Here is a 24,263-nt window from a genome sequence, read left to right as displayed (position 1 = left end):
CATATCGGAGTTCACTACGGACATTAAGCACGTGGCTGGCAAGTCAAACCTGGTTGCTGATTGCCTCTCCAGGGTCGTCATCGGTGCCGTCCAGTTGGGCCTGGACTATACTCGCATGGCGGCAGACCAGGTCACAGATCCCGGCGTCCAGGCCCTGAAGATGGAGAGCGCGGGGCTGCGATTGGAGGACGTGGTGTTCGGCGACGCGTGCATTACTCTCCTGTGTGACGTCTCTACGGGCCTGGCGCGGCCTGTCGTCCCTGCCAGCTGGAGGCGTCCTGTGTTCGAGGCTGTGCACGGCCTGTCACACCCCGGCGTTAAACCTTCTGTGCGTTTGGTAGCGGCGAAGTTCGTTTGGCAAGGACTGAAAAGGGACGTGAGGACTTGGGCCAGGGAGTGCGTGGCTTGTCAACGCGTTAAGGTGCACCGCCACACGAAGGCCCCGTTGGAGCGTTTCCTGGTGCCTGAGAGGAGGTTTGATCACGTCAACATTGACCTGGTTGGTCCGTTGCCTTCCTCTCAGGGGTTTTCCTACCTCCTCACCATGGTGGACAGAACGACCCGTTGGCCGGAGGCGGTTCCGCTCGTTTCGACATCAGCCGCAGACGTTGCCCGGGCCTTCATTGCAACGTGGGTGTGTCGTTTTGGCACCCCGTCAGACATTTCCTCAGACAGGGGCTCTCAGTTCACGTCCGAGCTCTGGAACGCTCTGGCAGGCGGTTTGGGGGTTAAGCTGCACAGGACTACCGCTTACCACCCTCAGGCTAACGGCCTCTGCGAGCGCTTTCATTGCTCCATGAAGGCGGCCCTCAAGGCCGGCCTTACGGACGGTAACTGGGTCGACAAGCTGCCCTGGGTGATGCTGGGCCTGAGGACCGCACCTAAGGAAGATCTGCAGTGTTCTACAGCGGAGATGGTCTACGGTCAGCCGCTGAGAGTTCCGGGGGATTTCCTCCCAAATGCATCAGCTCCCTGGTCTGCCACGGCCCAGCGAGTTTTTCTGCGTGACGCGGCGGAGGCTTTCGCTCCAGTCCCGACTACTCAGCACGGTGCGCCAGGGTCTCAAGTTCCCGCGGAGCTACGCTCGGCTGGGCACGTCTTCATTCGTCACAACACACACAGAGGCCCCCTGCAGCCCCCTTACGATGGACCTTTCCGGGTTTTAGAACACGGTGAAAAACACCTGGTGGTTGACATGGGCGGTAAGGCTGAGCACGTCTCGGTTGACCGGGTGAAGGCTGCTCACTTGGACGTGGACCGGCCGGTGGTGCTGGCTCGGCCGCCGAGACGGGGCCGATCCCCGGCTTTGATTCCTGAGTGTGGACCTGTTGTTCCGGTCCCTCCTCTGTCAGGGGCCGCACGGGCGAAGGTCGCTGTACCGACTCCGGTGCGCAGGTCTCGTGGGGGCAGGCGGATTGTTCCTCCCCGTCATACGGATTTTGTTTACACGTGAATTCTGGGGGGGCTTGTGTGATGACACGTTATTGGACATAATTCACCTCTCGTATTGTGTTGCCACATGGACCCTTTAGTGGGAACACCTGTAGCGTTAGCTTGCATTCCTGCTAGCTCGTCAAGCAGAGCAGTTCATGCGATAACCTCTCTGTTATTAATGGCTAATAAAGCCCCGGATGCCTACCCCAGGCGACGCCCATGTTCTCCACATTAAGTGTTAGACATTAGAATGGACTATTCTTGTCTGTCACATAAGTGGCGCAACTGAAGTGGTATTGCGCTAAAGGGAAATTATTTTGACCGGACATTTTGACTGGACATTTTGACCGGAGAGATTTAGATTTGCCGGCTAACGGGAACTCTGACGTCGCCATTTTCTGTGCTTCGCGGATGCGCTCGGCTCCTCTCGACTGCTGCACGGGTCTGCTCGGTCAGCTTCCGGATGAGGAGGCATTAGTTCGACCAACTTTCAGTAGATAACATTACAAATGTTTTTAACAGGGGCCATAATAGTGTAAATAATGTTTGTTTTGGCAGTTATAACTGAATGTAATGTTTTCTACTTTTTTACATCTGGGAAGGCATTTGCTTTCATCAGATGGAAAGTGTCTTGACCAACAACTTAAGTATTTCTTATAGCTATGCAGGGCATGCAAGCGAGCAAACAAGAACAAACAAACAAGTGAAATGAAGAATACAATTGAAATTGTACAATATAATATTGTGGTGTTCATCTTATAATTCAGTCTAGAGAATGCACCAGACAGCATCTAAGACCTGCACAAATCTAAATGTTCTAGAGGGAGGCCCTCCAAACCCTTTTTTCAGGGCAATCTCTGTTGGGCTCAGGGCCATCTGTAAATTAGCTTAGATGGCCCACAGGGCTCCCAAAATCCTTAATGTCATGCACTGCTGTCCTTTGCATGAGATATGTAAAAGTCGATATATTATTTTTGGTTCAACAACAAGCAATTAAAACCCAAAGGTTGGCAATAAAAAAACACAAGAAATTATTCAGGAAGATGACTCTTACGTATTTTGTGAATACAAATTGTCACAAGGCTTATTACTCTCAATCCCCAATACACATTTTGCATTACTTCAGTTATTTCCATGTAAATTGACAACTTGGCAAACTTCAAACAACACTCCTTTAATATGTGTACACGATCTCAGTCACATCTGCTACACACATCAAAGACTGGCCTCTAGTGGAGTGCATGAAGAAATGCATGAACTTTATTGTGAACCCAAGGATGTTTGCCATGACCTGCATTTCTGTTTGAGTGTAAGTAATGTGCTTTTATTTCGTTTTCATGTTTATAAGTAGTACACACAAACTGAAAGGAGCAACAGAGAGAAACGGGAAGATCTTACCTCTGATAAGATTTGCACAGTGGCATGAATACTATTTAAAACAAAATACAATGTAGCCTACAATTGAACATGAAAGTGAAAGGACAGTTATTGCCACTCGTCGAATGAGGTCTTTGCGGTATGTTCGTAGGCGGGCGGCGCCTGGCGCACGGCGTAGCCGACGCAGGCGACGTAGCAGACGTAAAAGTCGGGACGCCTTCGGTACGCGTTCTTTGGTCTCAGGTTGGTGTGTAGCGGCCTTAACACCCTTCCTTGCTCCCTCTCTTCCTCAGCTGTCTCCCTTCATGACCATCTTCACTCTCTACCCATATTGCCACACACAGTTTATTTATGTGCCTCATGTCATGTTCAGTAGCTATTTTTAACTTAACTGTCTGTCAGTTTGTTTTCCTGCCTGAAAGTTGAACACTTACACTTGGTGAATAACTAACTCCCAACATGTCTCGCAGGTTTTACCTTTCTCTACATTTTATATCCAAGATTTTGCGTTTCCCTTATAAATAAAATACTTATTTTGCAACTTCCTGCCAGTCCTGAATTGGAGTTCTGCATCAAATTGCAATTTAAATGTGTTTTAATAGTAGTGAGATTATGTAAATGTATTTGTTTCCAGCTAATCAAGGTCATACAGCATGGGATTATACACACCGGTGTCACGAAGAGATGACATTAAACTATACATGTACCAAAAAACAAAACAATGATGTCAGCCTTTCTGAGCGGAATGCTAGACGCACTTGCTACAGTATTGTGGGTTAACAGGTTAGGGGGGTTAAGCATGTCAGTGCATTTGTTTTAGGTAGGCAGGTAGCAGGCTATTTGTATCAGAGAGATACTGACAGAACAAAGTCTACTGATAAATTGGCTTCACAGAAAAGCAGATTATTTGCATATGAGAGATAATACCAGAGGACATGTAGTTTATAGCATGCTATTCAGGAAGGATATCCTAGCAGTCAAGAGGTAAGTTGGAAAGTTATTTGTCATTACTGTGGAGAGAGTTCAAGCTAATAGTTGACAAATCATTGTGTAATTTACTCAACTAATGTACCTTAGTAAGCCTACCTGAAATATTTACTTAAGTCGTTTCATGTTCACATTACAGGGACTCTTCTTCTGGCTGTCTACTAAAAACAATGTAACTACAGATTTTAAATGTCTATGTTGAATTGAAGGAGTAAGTGTTTATTTATGTTTTGAGAAAATATTGCTATTTCTTATGTTCTATAAACTATTTAAAATGCCTATTGTATAATCTGGAAAATGCATGGTCCAAAGCTAAAAACAGGACGTTTTTTCCTAATTTTAAAGTGTTAGGATTTGTTTATTTTCAGTTTTATTTTGTAATGTCAAGATCTGTCTTTGTTTCCCGTTTTACTTTGAATGGTGTTCACCCCCTGTCTCATGTCTGCCTTTGCTTCCTGTCTGTTTTTCACCTCCCCTCTCCAGCTGTGTCTTGTCTTGTGGTTACCCTTGTGTATTTAGTCTTGCCGGCCATATCTCATTTCTGGGATTTCCCCTCCTCGACTCCTATCCTCGTGTCTCAGTCCCGCCCACAGGAGATGCGAGCCGAGACGAGGAGAGAGGAGGACACTTACAGTGTCACATACTGTATGCAGAAGTATTATTTTAAGCAACACATTAAGTTGACGAAACACTCGAGTCGAATGTAATTAAAGTCAGATCGTGTTTTAGACGGGGCAGTGATATCATAAACCTGTTAATGTACGCATTCAAACACTTTTTCTTTTACCAGCTGTATTCACCTTGCAGGATAAAGTGTTTAAGTCATGAACGTTTAAAGTTTAACTTCTTCATATGTCTAATATTATAGTTGACTTTTCATTCAGGAAGTATGACGCACTGCGCTGTCAGTATGCGGCTTGTCCATGTTTGTGATTGGTCGATCGCTCCAAATATCACCCCTTTTATGTGAACGCGCACCTAACTAGATAGAACACGGCTGATTTGAGCGATTGAGTTGATAACCAGCACCGTAGGACAGTAAAGCGAGAGCGCGTTTGTTTTGGATTAGGTAGGCCGGGTAACTCAAACATATCCAGGGTATGTTGAACTGGCTTCGTAGTACAGGCCTCTGGTCCCGGTTTGTTTGTTTGTTTCTCTTTTGTTCCCCCTTGCCTGCTCCTGTTTTTTTATATTGCAACAGCTTTTTATTTTATAAAAAGCTTGCTTTAATTTACATCCCCTTACCTGCCTTCTTATTTATACTGCTGTCCGGAACCTTGCCAAACCTGACAGTAAGAATATAATGAATTGCTGTAAACGTACCTACCCATAAGTATATACAGGTGTTTAAATGAGGATAACAACAATAAAATACAACACAATGGGGCAGTATTACTATTAAGTAAGTAAAACACTGACAGTAATAATACTGATAATTGTTACGGTTGAGTGAAGGAAGCAGGACCCAAATGCAGATAACTCTGATTAACCTTTATTTCAAGGATAATGAAAATAACTTGGACAAAACAGAACACTCACCGGTGAACTCAGTCACCAACAAAAGACGAACCAACACTGAACACAGGAAGAGACAAGACTAAATACAGGGAGGGGTAACCACAAGACGAGAAACAGCCGGGTAGGGGAGGAGAAACATAAGGACAACAGGTGAACACAATCAGACAATTAGACACACCAGGGAAACTAACGACAGGGAGGAAAAACACAGGAGAGGCTTCTCAATTCTTAAATTTCCCCTCCTCGACTCCCCTCCACGATTACCCTCCTTGAGACTTAGTCCCGCCCACAGGAGATGCGAGCGGAGGACCGAGGAGTCGAGGAGTCGAGGAGTCGAGGAGTCGAGGAGGGGAAATTTGAGTATTGAGAATCCTCTAGGGAGAGGGACCAGACAATACACAAGGAGGAAAACAAGACAGGGAGAACCGAACAGCAAAATAAACCCAAACATACAAAACTACAAACGTGATATAACATGAGAATTGTGACAGATAATACTTTTACAGATTGAGGATTTTAAATGCAGGAACTTTACTTGTAAGTTTACTAAAACGTCCTTACGACACTGTTTTTAATCTAAAATATATTATTTTGTTGAAAACAAGGCCCATGTCTCCAAACATCCAACTCTACATCATCCGGCTGAAGCTATTTGAATCATGAGGAAAACAACAGACACCCTCTGGAAGACCATGTGTCTGCTACTGGGCATTTGTTTCATCTGGTGCCTGAGTTTGCCATATTTCATGCTGGTGTGTATCTTTACTCATCCATTCATTCATTGACCTCACATATCAAATTTCAGTTTAATCATTGTCCGAACCCTAACCCTAACCCATGTACCAGCATCATCAATCTTATATTCAATTGATTATTAGACGTTTTCTTACCAATTTCCCTATAATGTGTTCTCTCTAAACTTCTTTTAGAGCAATGCTGACCAGGACATCATCAGCATGGCCACCATCAACAGACTTGGGCGGGATGGCAATGTGGGGGAGGGAACAGGCAGGCCTGAAGGTGAGGAGAGAGCAAAGAGATAATGATAGGAGTTAAGCTTGGAAAAAAAAACTGGGGTCGTGATGGAGCAGCAGAACATAACATAGAAAAATAGATGCGGGGTAAAGATTGTATTGGTGTAAGATAATGATCTCAGCGAGTGTCACACTCACTCTTCCTCACATAGCCTTTAACACTAGAACCGCCAGAGGTCGCTGTAGCTATACCTAAAACCGCCAACGGGTAAAATGTACCCGCTATTGATTTGCAAGGTACAATGTTCTTTTATTTATCATACAGAACAGTGAGTTTTGATCGCACAGGGATGAAACCTATACCAATAGAATCTGTGGACTCTCAGCTTTTCATATGATATAGTTTGTGCAGATAGCATGAAGTATAAAATATCGCTAAGAGTGCTGATTTAAACACTTGGTGTTAGACTTGTGTTTTGTTTAGGTACAAATCTCTCTATCTCTCTATAACTATCTATCAATCTATCCGTAATGTTCTGTTCTATGTTCATATAATTGTCTACATAAACAGACGACCCGGACTACTTCTCTCATTCCGAGTGTCCATCTTTATTCAACTTGCACGTAACCTGCACACATGCATTACGTCCTCAACGTGAGCTCAGTCATCCAAGATCTTGTATTCTCCAAGATGTTACACTATCTATAACTATCTATCTGTCTATATCTCTCTCTATCCATCTATCAATATATATATTTATCTATCTATCTATCTATCTATCTATCTATCTATCTATCTATCTATCTATCTATCTATCTATCTATCTATCTATCTATCTATCTATCTATCTATATATCTCTCTCTCTCTCAATCTATCTCTCTATCTATAAGGAACGGCAGTAGACAAAAGGCGTTGCTATAGCAACACGTCATGTTTACGCTGCATTTTCTATGAGGTAAATATTACCCGCTGGCGGATATGGGTAGCCTATAAATGGCATTTTTTTTGCCGATTTTTTCAATCTGACTTCCTATTGACAATTGTTAACAACAGAGGGTGCTACATAACACACATTCAGGAAAAGTCACGGACTGGGAGACTTTAATATGTTATTGAAAAAAAGTTACATACAATCAAAAAACAGCTGCGGGTAAAATGTACCCGTTGGCGGTTCTAGTGTTAAACAGTGGAGCACATTTGGTAAAATGAATGTAGAGTAGTGAATAAAGGATGATTATGCCTCATTTTTTTTTATTGTAGAGGATGAACGGAGACACTGAGGACATGTGATTTAGCCACAGTAGCCGGAAAAAGTACATTCATATTTGAGCAATTCATAATAAGGGTGCAGGATGTAAAATAGAGGGCGACAATAAGATAAAACGGGTTCAGATTATCTTTTTCCTCCTGGCTTATGACTGCTCCATACTGTACATCTCTTAATTTCCCCCGACTTTTCTGTTCAACTCTGTCCTTCAATCTCCTTTTTTGTAATATTGTACTCCTCTAGAAAAAATGAAGAGAATTATCAAGATCGTCAATGATCTCCTGAACATCGCAGAATCCTCTGACAATCGTGAGCAAACTCTCATACAAGACTTGTTTTTTCTGTCATGTTTGTGTCAGAGTTCTCATGTTCTTCAGTGAAGTAGCACCACATTCAAATTAAATATGGGTCCTCCTTGGTGATAATTGCCTAATGAATATTCTATATGTAATTATAATAAAGTATGTCTTTCACAGCTCTATTCAGATGCAACCTCTTGAAAATATGTTCAAAGTAGATGGATGGCTACTCTAATTCACAGCACAATCTCTCTCTCAGCTCATGGCCCACCTGCCTTGAAGGACTACAAAGAAGAATTACAGTCTGTCCAGATTCACATGGAGGCAGAAAAAGTGAAAGGACAACTGAAGGATGAAATGATTAAGGAAATGCATTTGGATAAAATACAACTACAGCGACACGTGGCTCACATGGAGGAACTCCTAAAGCTACAATTAGAGAAGGAGGAGAAGAAAATCCAACAGTTAAAATCTGGTAAGATCACAAATAAAGATACCCACAATGCCCAGGTTTACAAGCCAAAACTCTACAATACCAATACAGTTTATATAATCGTAAGGAATCAGTATACAAATGTGTAATGATCATATCACAAATGTGTAATGTAATGTAATATATAACTTGAACTAACAGCTTGGCACTGCATTTTTTTGGCAATGTATAAAATGTGCTGTAACGTAGGGACTATTTTCAGCAGTGGATTTAGACGCACACAGCACACATAGGTGCTCTTGTGTTTTTCCAGTAGTAAGACCGTCTAAGTATAATTCAGTCAAAGATAACAGTGCAAGTGTTTTTCAGAAAGCCTTATGATGGCCGTAGTATCCCTGTGGCCAAGGTGTGCAATCCAAAAGTAACATTGTTACAGCCGCTGTTACCTTGTGCCCTTAACTCTGGCTGTGTGTGTGTATGTAAATGAGCTGTGCGGTTCCTATGCTGTCCAATCCCCGCCCGCTTCTGCCACGTCATCCGGGGGAGGAGCATAAAGGCCGGACACGGACACAATTCGGGAGGCTCTGTATTTTAGGACAGACACCTCAAGCCTCGCATTGTGACATTGCAATATTCTGTGATTCCTTAGACTGCCTAGCAGTGTGTATTCGGTGATTCGTTAGACTGCCTAGCAGTGTGTTCAGTAGGGTTCGGTGCGAGCACACTGGTTAGCAGTGTGTCGTAGTATTCTGTGTTTAGTGTAGGGTTTGTGTGTGTGTATTGCGTAGATCCAGGTTAGCTTAGCGCCTGTAGATCAGCCTTTGTGAAACTATTGCTTAGACCCCAATCACCGGTTGATCAGTAACAGCTGTGTTTCCACACACAGCTTCCTTTTGTTTAGTGTTTTGTTCCACTTTAGAAGTGAGGTACGTTCTTTCTTTTGTAGCATACTCTGCAACTCTCTTTTGGAGTCCTTTGTTGTTAAACCGTAACAGTTTGGTCCGTTGTTGGTCCAGGCTGTTCGTGTGGATATTATTGTGTTCAAAGTTTTGGTTACAAATTAACCACCAGTAACAATGACCAATTCCAAACTGGTCGTGTCGTGTCCCTTTGTACCCCTAGCCAAGAGGGAACGTAACAGACATCATCAGGTTATTTGCGTACCGAAGGCTCTGCAATGTGTAGAAGCCACAAATAGCCTACTAAAAAAGTATAATAATGGATTTATTTTCAATATTAACAATGTCAAATTGAACTTGTTACCAGCATATTCAACCATCCTTTGTTTAATTATAAGATTGTAGTTGTTTAAATACTTTAATACTCCACTGCTTTCTCTACAGGAATTGTATAAAGGGTATCCTCGAAAGGACTTGGAATTCATTCGTCCTCGGCATTAAGGGGATCACGTTAAGATTCATTGACTTCTTCACTGAATCATTAGTTTGTATGCCCTTTCGCGATTTGGAGGATACTTAAACAAACGACTTGTTAAACATACAAGCATTTGTACATTTTAGTAACTCACAAAACATCTTGCAGGGCTGCCTAACAGCGCATTGTTTGTTTGTATAAACCAGGCTCAAAGAAAAACATGTCACACATGTGGGTTTTTAGAAAACAATGTTGCTCAATGCAGAGACATTAATACAAAGACAATACTGGTCATATGGATAAGACATTGTCAATTTAGTTATTTTCATGGATTATTTACTGCCAATCAAATACACAACACAATTTTGTCACACTTCTGATTTGATATCATACAATTATTTTATCAAAAATGCATGTTCCTATTCCTATTGATATTTGCTAAGGCTGGCGTCACACTGTCCCGAAATTAACGCAAGATGGACACACGAATATGGAATTGTGAATTTCACACGAAGATGGCCCGAACTTGGTCAACAGCCAAGCAACAACCGAAGCAAGTATGATGCCTACAGAAGGCCACACGATGGCACCCGAACCACACACGAAGGCAACACGAAGATGTGCATTTTTATTGTAGTTCATACCCGCAAGACACACAAAGGCCACACGATGGCTACACAACATCGTATTGAGAGCACGATGCGTTCGAACTAGGTCGCGAAAGCGTCACGTGACCTCCCGATGGTATAAAACCTTCGGCCGCACGTGGGAAATTAAATTGCTGATCGGAGATTATTGGGAGCAGAACACACAGTAAATTCAACTTTAATTCAACTTGAACATGCCACCCAAGGCAGGGAGAGGCAGATGGAAGAAGCTGGCTGGTAAATACAGAACTCAGAAGAGGAAAGCAGAGGAAACTGAGGATTTAGAGGTCCAAGAAGACAGCACTGAGTCTCCAACCAGAGAGAGAAAGGGGAGGAAATGCAAGAAAGATTGAAGCTTTGGGAGTTACACACACCTCTGCTCTGTAGAGTTGCTCAGGACTGACTGAGGAAGATGCTCTGAGGCTGGCCTTTTATATGTCCATGTTACCATGACACATGGGAAACGCTTGAGCTACTTAAATTTGGCTGTCTTCGCCGACACCGTGGTCCCATCTCGATGTCATCGTACTATAATACGATGGCTACACAACGGCATTCCGAGGGCTTCACCTAGTCGTGTTGCCTTCCTAAGACAATCGGGCAGCTTCTTGTTTCCTTCGTATTGTCATCGTGAGGCGAAAAATGCCCGATGGCACCGATGATCACACGAAGTAAAAACGAAGATGACACGATTTGACAAGATGCCCTCACGATGGCCTTACGAAGGGCAAAATGGACACACAAATTCAACACGAAAATGAACCTTTGCAAGGTCTTTCGGCAATTTTTTGGCATGTCAAAGATTTTTCCACCGCTCACGAAGTTGCTGCCGGAGCCTGAGAAACTCCACCGGCGGTCATACGATGGCTTAAGATGCCCTCACGAATGGCCCGATGTTGTTACGATCAGAGCCGAATTTGAACATTTCCTTTATCGTGTGTCCATCTGGTGTCAATTTCGGGACAGTGTGACGCAGGCTTTACTGAATATTCGACTAGTAATACTTGTAAAGTATGGCTGGTTGCTTACACAGATATTTTCAGATGCTAGCCTCTTGAAAATATAAGGGATCATTTCTCAAATTAACACTTCTATCTCTATTTCAGTCCCTCCCCCGCCTCCTTTGAAGGACTGCAAAGCAGAAATGCAGTTATTCCAATTTCAAATTGAGTCTGAAAAAGATAAAGGAAAACTGAAAGATGAGATGATTAAGGATCTGCGTGCGGATAAGCTCCGACTGCAACTGACACACATGGAGAAAGCCCCGCCTCTAATGAAAAAGAAGGAGGAGATGGTGGAGAAAGTTCAACCATTAAAACCTGGTAAATGTACTCTTTATTGAAAGTAGAATGGCAACTGTATTCCCACAATGCCTTATTTTAACATGCATACATTCTAACGTAAAATGCATGAATAATGTTCAGAACAAAAACCTTGTTTAGCATTGACTAAAAAACAATATGCATTAAGGATAATGTATTTTCTCTTATTTGATCTTTCTCATTATAATGAGGCCACATCTCAGGCCATTATAATTATTATAATGTCGTATTCGTATACATTTTCTCTTTGTGCTTTTATTTAAGGAATTATGTATGTTATGCATGCTGAGATATACACAGATATCTTGCTACATGATTGTATTAAGGTTCTTTTTAAGTTGTCTGCACAAATGTGCGGGTCTATGTTGTATGTATGTTATGTCTGAATGTTTTTTAAAAAGGACAATAAAAAGAGTATTCAACACAAAAAAAAATATGTGAAGGAACGGAAAGTTCCCTCCTGCAAATACTCAAGAATGTGAACGAGCATCGTAGCCTCTAACAAAGTAGAAGAATTTGCTCCCTGTTTCACAATGTAATTGCAGGGGGATTGAGCACAATGGAGAGGAACGCAATCTCCACATACACTACAAGGCTCAGTCTTTAGCAATCATCCAATGAGAACTTGTTAAACCACTCCTGTGCACAGTTGGTGGAAATTTGAAGGTTGTCTTTATTTACCCTTGCCTTGAATTTAATGAAGACATTCTATAATGACATCACCAATTGGAATGATAGAAATTAAGGAATAAACTAACAGATGTAAAATAACACATTTTAATCAATAGAGCATCTCTGAAAAAACAAATGTGCTGTTTTTTGTGTTTTTGTAGACAAGAAATTTGAAGAGGACACAAACTGCCCTCTACCACCTATGGATAACCACCCAGAATGTATGGGGAAATTGAAAGTAACTGATTTTCTTTCTTCTCGTCAAAATATTTTTCATACAAACTCCTAACAATATATTATCACTTAAAACAAGTCATTTTCTCCACACATATTGAAGTGATGAAAATAGGCATACATGGAAGATACACAACATTGCTAATTGTTGTGTTTGACTTGAAGCCTTTTGTGTTGATTGTGTTTTCAGTGGCTGAGTCAGATGTGGAAGAGTCAACCTTGCTACGCGGGTTACGGGGTCAACGGATCTGTGTGCTCCTTCTTGATCTACCTCAGTGAGGTACCAAAGTAGTTTAAAGCTCTTATATCGCACAGTAACACTGAGTAACACTACTTTTTGTAATTGCAAAAAGAAGAAAAAGTGTATGGTTGGTGCTGACATAACCTCTTTTTGTGTGTGCTGCGTTTAGGTAGAGAAGTGGTGTCCTGTACTTCCATGCAGAGTACCTCTATCTAAAAAAGCAGAGGTAAAGGTGTGTGTGTGTGTGTGTGTGTGTGTGTGTGTGTGTTGTGTGTGTGTGTGTGTGTGTGTGTGTGTGTGTGTGTGTGTGTGTGTGTTGTGTGTGTGTGGTGTGTGTGTGTGTGTGTGTGTGTGTGTGTGTGTGTGTGTGTGTGTGTGTGTGTGTGTGTGTGTGTGTGTGTGTGTGTGTGTGTGTGTGTGTGTGTTTTTCTGTGACAGCAAGATTAAATACTCTCGAAATTACTGTAAGATAATTTCTCTAAACTATTTCTAGGACACTTGATCATCCGAAAAGAGTATTGTTTAGTCTCAAGTATTCTAATAGTGTGAAAATCAAACAGCTTTTATTATTTTACATGTTGTTGTTCTGGATGTTGAAAACCTCAAAGACACTGGATATTTGCTTAAAAGGTTGTGTTACTACATTTCATTAATTGATGGAAAACAAGCCATGGATGTTAGTTTTACATCTGTCGTTTAGTGTCTGTGTGTAACATTCCGTATTGTAGATATGACATGTTGGTTATATTTACACTTACACTTTCAACTAGATAAGGGAGATTTTTTAAATGAAAATGTGAACAGACTTGGACAGTTACAGAAAACCTTGTTCATTGCTGTCGTCAATTTAAGTTACGCTATTTTTGCTGTGGTTCCAGCCGTTGGTTCGCCATGGAACAGATCATTTTTTTAAATAGCGGATCAAGGTCCTTTCACTTCGCGTCAGGCTCCATGATCACCCTGTTGGGTGTTCTTTTTTAATTAATGACTGCCTCGTTGCACATTATCCCTTACATATTCACATGTATTATTATATTTGCAGGTTTTAAAGGTCTAGATGCGTTAGATTATAAAGTGCACTATATCATTATATAACTATAAAAGCTTAATTGTGTTGAACCATTTAATGGAAATGTACATGATCAATGCATCTGAAGACTTTTCCTCATGACAGAGGCCATTGAGTCCACTTTGAGAATCACTGCTTTCAGTGGCATTCATGGTCCAAATGTAACTAAGTGCTGATCAAGATGTGATATAATTGACACAAATGTGAGTGTATTATTGAGAATTCTGACATTCTGACTGAGGAGATTTGGTTGTCCAACTTGAATCTACAAAAAAGTCAATAATAGAGAATAAGCCTTGTGGTTTCTTCTTTTTTCTAGGCGGGATCTGACTACGCAGTGGTAAGGGAAAATCTTACAGATCTGTATACATCTCTGGAAAAGAGATCCCAGTTTCGTTGGATTGAGCAAAGAATTCGCAGTATGGAAAGGGTTTGGGTCGAGGCTGGGCGCTCTCTTTCAGCCAAATATAACATGAAGGAGAGGAAAGCTAAACAGGTAAGGCAAACAATTGTTTTTTTTATATTTCAAAAAGCCTTGCCCCATTAGTTACGGTTGCCTTGCCTACTTTTGAACACACGTAGTCTTTAATTATGATGGAGGGGACATAATTTCCACCCTAATTACAGTCATTTTTTAAACAAAGGCCACTCTCCATTTCTCTTCCTGTGACATATACATGTAATAGACCTTTTAACTTTCTTGTTAGAGGATGCTTTTAGAAATAGACGCTCCCTTCCTCATTGAACAGGTTTGCCATTCCAGTGACCTAATGCTTTCCTCAACTCAACTAGAAAAGCCTTCTATTATACAAAGAATAGTACTTCATGTTGTTTATGCATGAATTGAGCCATAACATAAAGGCCGCTCCAACCTTAAAAGTCTAAAAACATTTGAAATAATACAATGACCATGTTACAGAAATGTTACTTTCAACACACTGGGTAACACTGGACTATTTTTGCCACACTACGGTCTCGTACCCCTTTTCCACTGAAATTAGTTTTCTTAGTTCCCTACTGGGGCTAGTTTGATTTGCAGTTGGTTCAACTTGCAAACCACTTAAGAACCAGTTTGCTTTTCCACAAACAAGAGCCCAAAAGGGGCCAAACATGACGTCACCGTTTACGTTGCTACAGTGCTAATTGTTTATATCACTCACAATTGCAACAATGGCAGTCTAAGGTGGTGATGTGTTCATGTTGCTATTAAACGTACGAAGCGAGAATTGAATTGCAAGCAGGACTTTAATCTCTTCTTGAGAGTGGCGTGGCAAATGGTGTGCCACAATGGAATAGTGCCATTGGCTAACCACTACAGTGGTGTGATGCTCGTGCTCCAACCGCTCATAACCATCGCCTAACGCCAGCTGCGACTTTAAAGTACTTATTCTCTGTATGACTGTCTAACCCTAACACCAGTAACTTCCCCTTGTGCCTATTACGCCATGAAACCATTTTTGTTTTACTTAATAGACAATGTTTGGAAACCCAGCACCATGAATAAAGGATTCTTAAATATAAAGACTTGAATGATGTTATTGAGTATTTACCTTCTTAATTTATCATTAAAAAGGGGCATTTGTTACCACAATGATAGAAAAGGGGTTGTAAGGTGAATGATAACTCAATGTTGCAACCTGTTTAGATACAGTATATTTTTGTATTGATATTAGAATGGTATCAGATCAAACAATTATTTTGGTTTGAGTTTTGATGAATTCTGGCAACAAAAAAGTATTAAACAAAAGAGAGAGAGGATATTTTGTTGCATGTTGTCCATGGAATTCTAACTTTGATCTAGATTCTGGTGCATCCTGGACTGGTGACAGCTGAATCTAAAGCTATGATAGCAGAGGCTGCCTTCAATGGGGGCCCCCTTGGGGAACTGGTCCAGTGGAGTGACCTCCTCTCCACACTTCACATCCTGGGTCACCATGTTTACCTAACTGCCTCCTTACCTGACCTCCGGCAGTGAGTGTGCACACAAAAATATCCTTATTTTGCACTACGTTTAATAATAATGCCTCTAACAATGCTCATGTTTATCTCTCTGTCTAGTTACTTTGGGGTGGACACAGGTGACTGCTCACCTTTTCATTTAAATCCGAATCTGATCTACACAGACATTATCGGCCTTAGGCAGATCAAGAGTGTACTAAAGGGACCTTGGTTCAAATACAGGTGAGTATCAGGATCCCAGTTCCTGATTATTGTTACGCACGTGTGAGTTACATGTGTGGCACATATGTGTGTAATGTGTCTATATGGGGGTTATTCCCTATCTTTATTAAAGAGCGTGGTATTTAAATTTGAGAGCATATTGATTTATTTCCCTCAAACCCTGTCCTCGCACTTAAATAGTGCCTGCTTGCACTTAGATTTGCTCTGCTTCTGCTCAAACTGTACGCTTGCACTCAGATATATTGCTGCTTACAGATTTCCTGTGTTCCAGTTTAAAAACCTTCTCCTCGAACTCAGGCTGTTTTCTGTGCGCTGGTGAAATTTCTGCTCTCAGATTTATTCTGTGCGTGCTCGAAACTTTTGTGCAATAATTCTGTCAAAATCCCTCAACCAATAGGAGGTAACCAACCAGGTGTCCTTGCGGGTGCGTTCACTTTACTTATTACAGCGTCCCGTAAGGGCGGTTACTCTTTGGTTTATAGACTCCCACCCTCCACGGCTTTATAACATAACATGCACTGTACAACTTTTTTTTGTTGGGAGGGGGGGGGGGGGGGGGGGGGGGGGGGGGGGTAAGCACAGTTAGTAGGCCTATATGTTTATAAAACGGACAAGTCAAATCAAACAATCTGATGTTTCTTAGCCGTGATATAATGAGCGTATATTAGGATGACCAGACGTCCCCGTTTGTATTGGCCTGTCCCCGGAAATGTCCCCGTTTTTTAATATACGTTAAAAACACATAGCAAGGTGAAATAAAACGTTTCATGTCAGGAAACACTGGGTAAACAGGCTGTGGTCAAGCCAGCCCCCACTTCGGAAAAACAGTCAAGCCAGCACGCACGTTGTATTGCGGTGCGCGAATATCCTATGATTACGGTAGAGGCCTGTAAAAACTGCCTTCAAAATAAAAGCGTTTACTCGGTCAATAACAAATATACCTAAAAAACACACCACACATATTCATATATACTGGAGCTTGAATTAAGAAATATGTAGCATACTATGTGATCAATAATAATTTAAAACAAACTATATAACTACCACATTATAACTGAGTAAATGTAAAATGTAAGTATACAGTTATGAAGACATATCTGACATTTCCACTGGGTGACTAATTTCAATTGATGTTGACACCATCTCACAACACTCCTAAAATAACATTACTTTCTGAAACACAATTTAAAATGTATGCTGTTTAAAATCTCAAATTAGATCTATTGTCCATCTATATTTTGATTATTATTTAATAGAAACCGTCCATAATCAAAGAGTCATTCGAAGTCAATCAAATCCTTATTTCACTTCAGGGTGATAGCAGGAGACTCCATCTAGTCACTCAGAGAGAATCAAGACAATCTGATGTACAGTTTCAAAATAAAATACATTTGAAGTCTCATATATGAGCTATCTTCCTTCTCTGTGTATCCAACAGTTCAAATGTTCGAATTACATTAAACCAGAGTTGTCCCCCTTTTTTCTTTAACAGTGAAGACAATTGGATATGTTAATGATATATTGACCGCAAAACTCAAAATGTCCCCGGTTTTAATTTTGAAAATCTGGTCACTTTAGCGTATATCCCGGGTATAAAAGTAGTTACTTTTCACAGGTCAGTAAGTAAGTATCCCTCCGCGTATGAGAACCGTTACAACTGTTACATTACGTCCGTCACGAAACTAACTAACTGTTACAACTTCGACCTCCGGGGTGGCATTCACCACTCCACTCCTCCTATATGGAGGAGTGGATTGAGAAGTGCCCAAAGTGCCTATCTCCAGAAGAAAAAAAAGCACCTAAACGACGACAATGCTGTCTGTCTAATATGTTAGCTAGCTGTTATTGTTGTTGCACTATGTTTTCTGCAGAAGGCACGATTTTATTTTATTCCCGGGCTGATTTTTAGTCCCAGTTCGCCACTGAACGTATTATGTAAAGTGCTGGTATATATATACTAACTGCCCCCCCCCCCCCCCCCCCCCCAAAGTTGTAAATCAAACAAGTGAAGTACATGCTATGTTATAAAGCCGTGGAGGGCGGTAGTTTATAAACCAAAGAGTAACCGCCCTTACGGGACGCTGTAATAAGTAAAGCCAACGCACCCGCAAGGAGAACCTGGCCTCCTATTGGTTGAGGGATTTTGACAGGATTGTTGCACAAAAGTTTCGTGCGCGCACAGAATGAATCTGAGAGCAGAATTTCACGAGCGCACAGAAACAGCCTGAGTGCGAGGAGAAGGTTTTAAACTGGAACACAGGAAATCCAGTTTGTGGAAGTGCACAAGTGCAAGCGTACAGTTTGAGTAGAAGCAGAGCAAATCTAAGCGCAAGCAGGCACTATTTGAGTGTGAGGACAGGGTTTGAGGGAAATAAATCAATAAAGTATGCTCTCAAATTTAAATACCACGCTCTTGAATAAAGATAGTGAATAACCCCCATACTATGATAGGTAATTTTAACATTAAAATGCTGAAACACATAGAAGGAAGGATCTTGATGACTCATGCAGTAATTACTGAAAAAGTGTTCTCTATGTGATTAAATACAATACTAGTTTACAATATGTTGCGAACAAACATGGGCGTTATGGAACATTAGTCGAAAAAGGAGTCATTTACAAATAATGTTTTGGTCATTTTGTGTGCATTTGGAAGTAATTTAAAGCCAGTTCCTTTGCCCAAGTCAGACAAAGAAAGATGAGTTCAGGAGAACAATATAAATATTGTATTTAGTGCAGAAGTGGTCAAGTATGAGACGATTGGCGATTATCCTTGCACAGAGGCTATGGAAAGTATATCAACTCAGGACAACTTTGGGAAAAGAGTGTTTTAAAAGACGGAGTGTGTTGGAGATAGTCGTGATACAGTAGGGGGAGGAGGGGGAGAAAGGAATTATGACAAATACTGAAGCACATTAAGGATGTGTGTATTTCCTAACTAGTTTAATTATTTTATTTGAACATTCAAATGCTAGTAATCAACTTTCAATCCGGGAAAGCACTAAAATGAAGTCTCATTGAACGATGTGTGGATAGGGGCAGTTGATCACCCATATGCACATTTTAAGTCAGACTTATCTGTAGAGACAGAGATAAATGCTTTGTGCTGTTAAATATACATTTACTGTGCGATTATTGCGCTTATGAATGCAACCGTGTATCTGTGTGTCTGTTCTTCAGGTGCATTATACGGGTGTTGGATACTTTCGGTACTGAGCCAGACTTCAATCATATATCTTGGGCCAATAAGCACAAGCTTGCAAGTCCATTCGGCGGACTGAACATGATCCCACTGCAGTTCTACACCATGTTCCGTATGTATCTGCTTCATTTCCAACAGCTATTTTACACATGTTGCTTGAGGAACAGATATGCGTATTCTTTCTGTCTCTATCCGAATACATGTCTTCTCTTCCTGTGAGCAGCTCATACACCGGACAACACATTCCTGGGTTTTGTGGTGCAGAACCAGCTGATGTCGGAACAAAGTGAGCTGTTTAAGTCTAACAAAAGACAAAACCAGGCACTTGTATACGGAAAGAGAGCCGAGTTTTGGAAGGTAACAATGCGCAAAAAAACTAACATTGTAATAACCTATTTTTTTTTTTAAAAGGCCAGAAGATATTTAAGGGAACCAACAGAGGTTGAGGAAATACACATATCTTTACTCTAGTTAAGTTATACAACAATGTAGGAATTCTCGGTTATGTCAAAGTTTGGCATTGGTACATTTCACTTAAGTAAAAGTACAAAAGTATTTCCATCAAATTATACCTAAACCACCAAATCTGAAAGTTCTCATTATGCTGAATGTCAATTTTTGGAATACTATGCATGACATCACTGGATTATAATAGTGATCTTTTAATGTGAACATATTTTTCATTTTGCAGCTGGTTAAGGTGGAGCTTATCTTAGTGATTTATTTATTTTTTAATTTAATTTAAAGTTATTTTCTGTTTCTTAATCCATAATAGTATATTCATTAGTCAAAGTAACGAGTAAAAAGTACAATACTTTCTTCCAATTTGTAGTGGAGTAGAAGTATGAGGAAGCATGAATTGGAGAAAACTACAAGTACTGCTTTAATGAACTTAGTTACTTCCCACTAATGAGCACCCATATTGTTAAGATGGTGTGTATTTAGTAGTCTGTTGGCTCTGTCTTTTATTCATTCAACCCCCATCGAAAAGGGGCATGTGTATTTTGTGACACACCCGCTTCTTTATCCAGCAAGTCACCCTTTGCTTTTTCTGCTGTCACACTGCAGGGTAAAACGGCATATCTGGATGTCATCCACAAGTACTTAGAGATCCATGGGACAGTTAACAACAGAAACGCTCTTCCAAATTATGTGAAAAACCATGGCATTGTGAAAGGCACTGATGTTCAGGCCCTGTTGAGACAAAGCAAGGTAAGTGGAGGCGTGTGGTGTAGTGGGTTGTGCATTGGTGTTCGGATCAGGGGAGCACAGGTTCAAATCCCACTGTAGTCAGCATGTCGTTGTGTCCCTGGGCAAGATACTTCACCCCAAATTGCTCCTGTCGGGATTGTCCACAGTATTGAGTATGTAAGTCGCTTTGGATAAAAGCGTCTGACAAGTGACATGTAATGTAAGTGTGTCTCCTCTAAGTTTTTGTTGACTTTGGCTTTATTTCGTCTTCACACTGCTGAAATAACAAGGGCTGTCAACGTTAACGCATTAACACTTGTGATTGGTCTGGAAACCTTAACTTTCTTGTAAAATAAATAAACAAAAATGAGTCACATAATCACGTTTTGACCGTAATTTCAGCGCTGTAGGAACATATATTGTACATAATCCTCTCAACATGATAGCAGCAGTAGCATAATACCATAGGAGCCTAGGCCTTGTGTTGTGCACATTATACATTATTATTACAGCGACTCAACGTGACAGCAGGTTTGAAAATGCTTTCCCTAATAAGAAAGTATCCAAACTAAGGTGAGATATTATAATGAACTGAAAAAAACCATGTCATGATTTCATGCATTTCTTTATTACAACCCCTAACTTGTATTTGTTTTATCTCCCCCAAAATTCAATTAAACACAAGTATTTTAAACCTGTGATGATTAACAGGAGATTATTGTGGTTAATGCAATACATTTTTTGAATGGATTGACACAACTAGTAACAACAATAATACATATGTTGTCTCTTCTACATTAGCGTATATTACATTACATACACACTATTTCATGTCTTAATTTGGCACAAAGAAGAATGAGATGGACGCAGTTTTTCCAATTACTTTGACCTTTTGCATTGAACATATTTTGAACTGGCAAAAGTTTTATTTGAGTGTGGTTCTACCTTTATATATAAAGTCTATGGGTCCTACACAGCATTCGTTTGTGATGACGACCCTCCCTGTGCGGCACACTGGAGCTGAATGTATCTGTTTTTGTAGGCTGGCACCGTGTGGCGACAGTAAAGCAGTGCATGTGGGAACCATATAACTGTTGGTGTGTTGGAAATAAAGTGAAGGAAATACTAATCTGTTTGTATCTGTTGTAGGTTTTTGTTGGATTGTCTTTCCCATATGAAGGCCCCGCCCCATTGGAGGCATTAGCCAATGGCTGTGCTTTCCTGAACCCCAAGTTAAACCCTCCGCAGAGCAGTCTGAACACCATGTTCTTCAAGGGAAAGCCCAACATCAGAGAGGTCAGCACTCATTTTAAACTGAATCACTTACCATGGTCTGACAAACAAGTTAAACACCTGTAGATCCTACGGAAGCCCTGAGAGGCAAGTGATCTGGTGATTTATGTCTGTTCTTAATGGTTTTCCCAACTGTTATTATGTCTAAAGAGTAGGTGAAACATTTTCTTGCCACGGTAATCTTTCTAAGCAAGCCCCCCTTTTTCATCTGCAAAACTGGTTTGAAGAAAGTCATTTTTTTCTATGCAGCTTCTATTTTTCTAAATGTATTACTGTGAATCTGCAATGAGAACTATTGCCATAAAGGATATTTTTTTAAGTTCATTTTTCCTTCCCCATCTTTGAAAACAGGTGAAGCAAAAGTCACATTTTGTCTGCTCATTTTGTTATTGTAATGCTAACTTCTGCCACAAACTTCCAGCAATCTTATTCAACCTCAAAACAATGAACAAGCAAATAATGACCTAGTTGATTTAACAGGGTGATTAATTTAATATCCTTACTTAATAAACCTATAATGTATGTTTTTATGGTGGTATTCTATATTGTTCAGTTTCACTGTAATGTGTTTGTGTTGCAGATAATATCCCAGCATCCTTATGCTGAGGCCATCGGAGAGCCCTACGTTTGGACGGTGGACATGAACAACTTAACAGAAGTGGAAAGAGCTCTTAATGCTATTCTCAATCAGACGGTATAACCTTCTAGATCGTGTAAAATCTACCTATTTCTCAAAATCGACAGTGCATTTATGGAAGCTCATGTTTCTTTAATTGTTTATTACATTTCAGATTGAGCCCTATCTTCCCTATGAGTTTTCGTGTGAAGGGATGCTCCAGAGGGTCAACGTCCTGATAGAAAAACAGGTTGGAGGAATGTTGGTTTAGGAGATGGAAAATAGATCAGATTTGTGACAATTAGAGAAAGAATTTACCTTCTCATTATGTTCACATTTTTACCTCAGGATTTGTGCAGCAGTGCAGTGAGCTGGCCCCCACTGAGCGCACTCCAGGTTGTAAAGGCGCAGATGTCCTGTAAAACTGCCTGCCAGAAGGCGGGGCTGATCTGTGAACCGGCATTTTTCCCACACCTTAACAATGTAAATACTCTTGCAAAGTAAGTATTCAGTTCACGTCACTTTGCATACACATGAATGCGATTTGGTTGGTATCAACTCTGTAGTCATGTGTCTTCATAGTATCGTTGGAGAGCTGTCTCCATTTTATTGGATACAGAAAAGAAAGTTCACATAAGTTTATAAAACTATAAACATATAATTTAAATTGGAAATGGTTAGAATACAAGTGCTAATGGAATAAGAAAATGATAATGCTATCATGATATGTTCAAATGTAATCTAGTTTTCACCAAGAATAAATCATTTCTTTGAATGAGAGGTTTTCACAGCAATATAACAAAAAACAGTATGAAATAAAGAAGTGTATGTTGAAGCATATCGTATTTTTTAATTTGGTATAGAAAATCGTGGAATTTTACTGGTGGATTATAGCCAACTCAATTTCTGGTATTGTGACATCCCTGTCTCGAGTAGAGTCTTTTAGAGGTCCCCATTGGTAGGGTTTACAGAACCCAGTATTGGTCTAAATCCGGACAACTCATACCAAAATGAACATAGGCCTACTTTGAATAATTTGTGGCTCACATGCTTGATTCTATGCAAAATTGCCAGTAGCAGTATGGAGGATATTTGCATATACTCCCGGTTTCAATCCTCTGTTACCAATTAAATGACATACTTTGAATAATTGGATTAACAGCTTCCTCTTTTTTTTTCCAGGAACAATGTAGATTGTCAAACATCCGAGTTCTCCGCCAGTGGCTTGGTGTTTCCTGCCTACAACAGCACTCAACACTGTTGGTTCCAGTCCGACCCCCTCCTCTTCAGCTGTGTCCGATCAGACGAGTCTTTGACGCGCGTCTGCCCCTGTAGAGACTTCATTAAGGACCAGATAGCTTTATGCAAAGATTGTATCTAACTTATGGTAGAAAACAGAACATGTCATTGCCTATGTAGGAGCCATTTTGTGGGTGTTGTTGGTGTGTCAGTTTATTTGAGTTATATGTATAGTGCAATATTATTTATGAACACTGGGTGGCGGGGTTTAGCTGCACCGGGTGTATATAAGGAGGTCATAGGTGACAGGAGAGGTGTGGACACGGGAGGAAGAGAGCATACCGATTCCACCAGCCCGGCAGATGCTCATCACAACAATTAGAAACTGTACAATTAACCCTGGTATGTAAAGCTGAATAAACAACATTATAAACTTCAACAAAGGACCGGAAATCATCTGTTTGTATCTGCGTCTGGATCACTCTTCAGCCCTTCTGTGAAAGTAACGGCAAACATATCTAGGACATAGGAGAAGGAAATTGCCATCTCAAGGGCGCCGGAAGCGGGGGGGCCAGGGGGGCATTGCCCCCCCACTTTACGGCCCTGCCCCACATTTTCGCAGCAGCGGATGCCGCGGAACCCTGTACACATCCCGTTTCAATAATTCCCCTCTACTCTAAAGTCGCATCTA

At 40.9% G+C, this 24,263-nt stretch overlaps 1 protein-coding gene across 5 annotated transcripts; it reads left to right on the top strand.

Annotated features, from left to right (window-relative positions):
- Nucleotides 1-3,636: 3,636 nt before the first annotated feature.
- LOC117541541 (alpha-1,6-mannosylglycoprotein 6-beta-N-acetylglucosaminyltransferase A-like) lies at nt 3,637-24,011 on the top strand. Of its 5 annotated transcripts, none has more exons than XM_034208738.1 (21): nt 3,637-3,795; nt 3,938-3,970; nt 5,922-6,068; nt 6,246-6,336; nt 7,803-7,868; nt 8,118-8,333; nt 11,419-11,634; nt 12,468-12,544; nt 12,731-12,820; nt 12,951-13,007; nt 14,170-14,346; nt 15,652-15,821; nt 15,909-16,031; nt 19,212-19,345; nt 19,457-19,590; nt 20,302-20,445; nt 21,574-21,720; nt 22,298-22,411; nt 22,509-22,583; nt 22,682-22,833; nt 23,516-24,011. In XM_034208738.1, the coding sequence occupies exons 3-21, from the start codon at nt 5,976-5,978 to the stop codon at nt 23,712-23,714; spliced, it is 2,475 nt and encodes an 824-aa protein (XP_034064629.1). In that variant the 5' UTR covers nt 3,637-3,795; nt 3,938-3,970; nt 5,922-5,975; the 3' UTR covers nt 23,715-24,011. The 5 variants fall into 5 exon arrangements, with proteins under 5 accessions (XP_034064629.1, XP_034064626.1, XP_034064627.1 ...); XM_034208735.1 differs by having other exon boundaries at nt 12,951-13,013; XM_034208736.1 differs by having other exon boundaries at nt 3,938-4,009; nt 12,951-13,013.
- The last annotated feature ends 252 nt before the right edge of the window (nt 24,012-24,263 follow it).

This window comes from Gymnodraco acuticeps, unplaced genomic scaffold (genome assembly GCF_902827175.1).
Source record: "Gymnodraco acuticeps unplaced genomic scaffold, fGymAcu1.1, whole genome shotgun sequence".
Classification (NCBI taxonomy): Eukaryota; Metazoa; Chordata; class Actinopteri; order Perciformes; family Bathydraconidae; genus Gymnodraco; species Gymnodraco acuticeps.
This window is presented reverse-complemented; position numbering and strand designations above follow the sequence as displayed.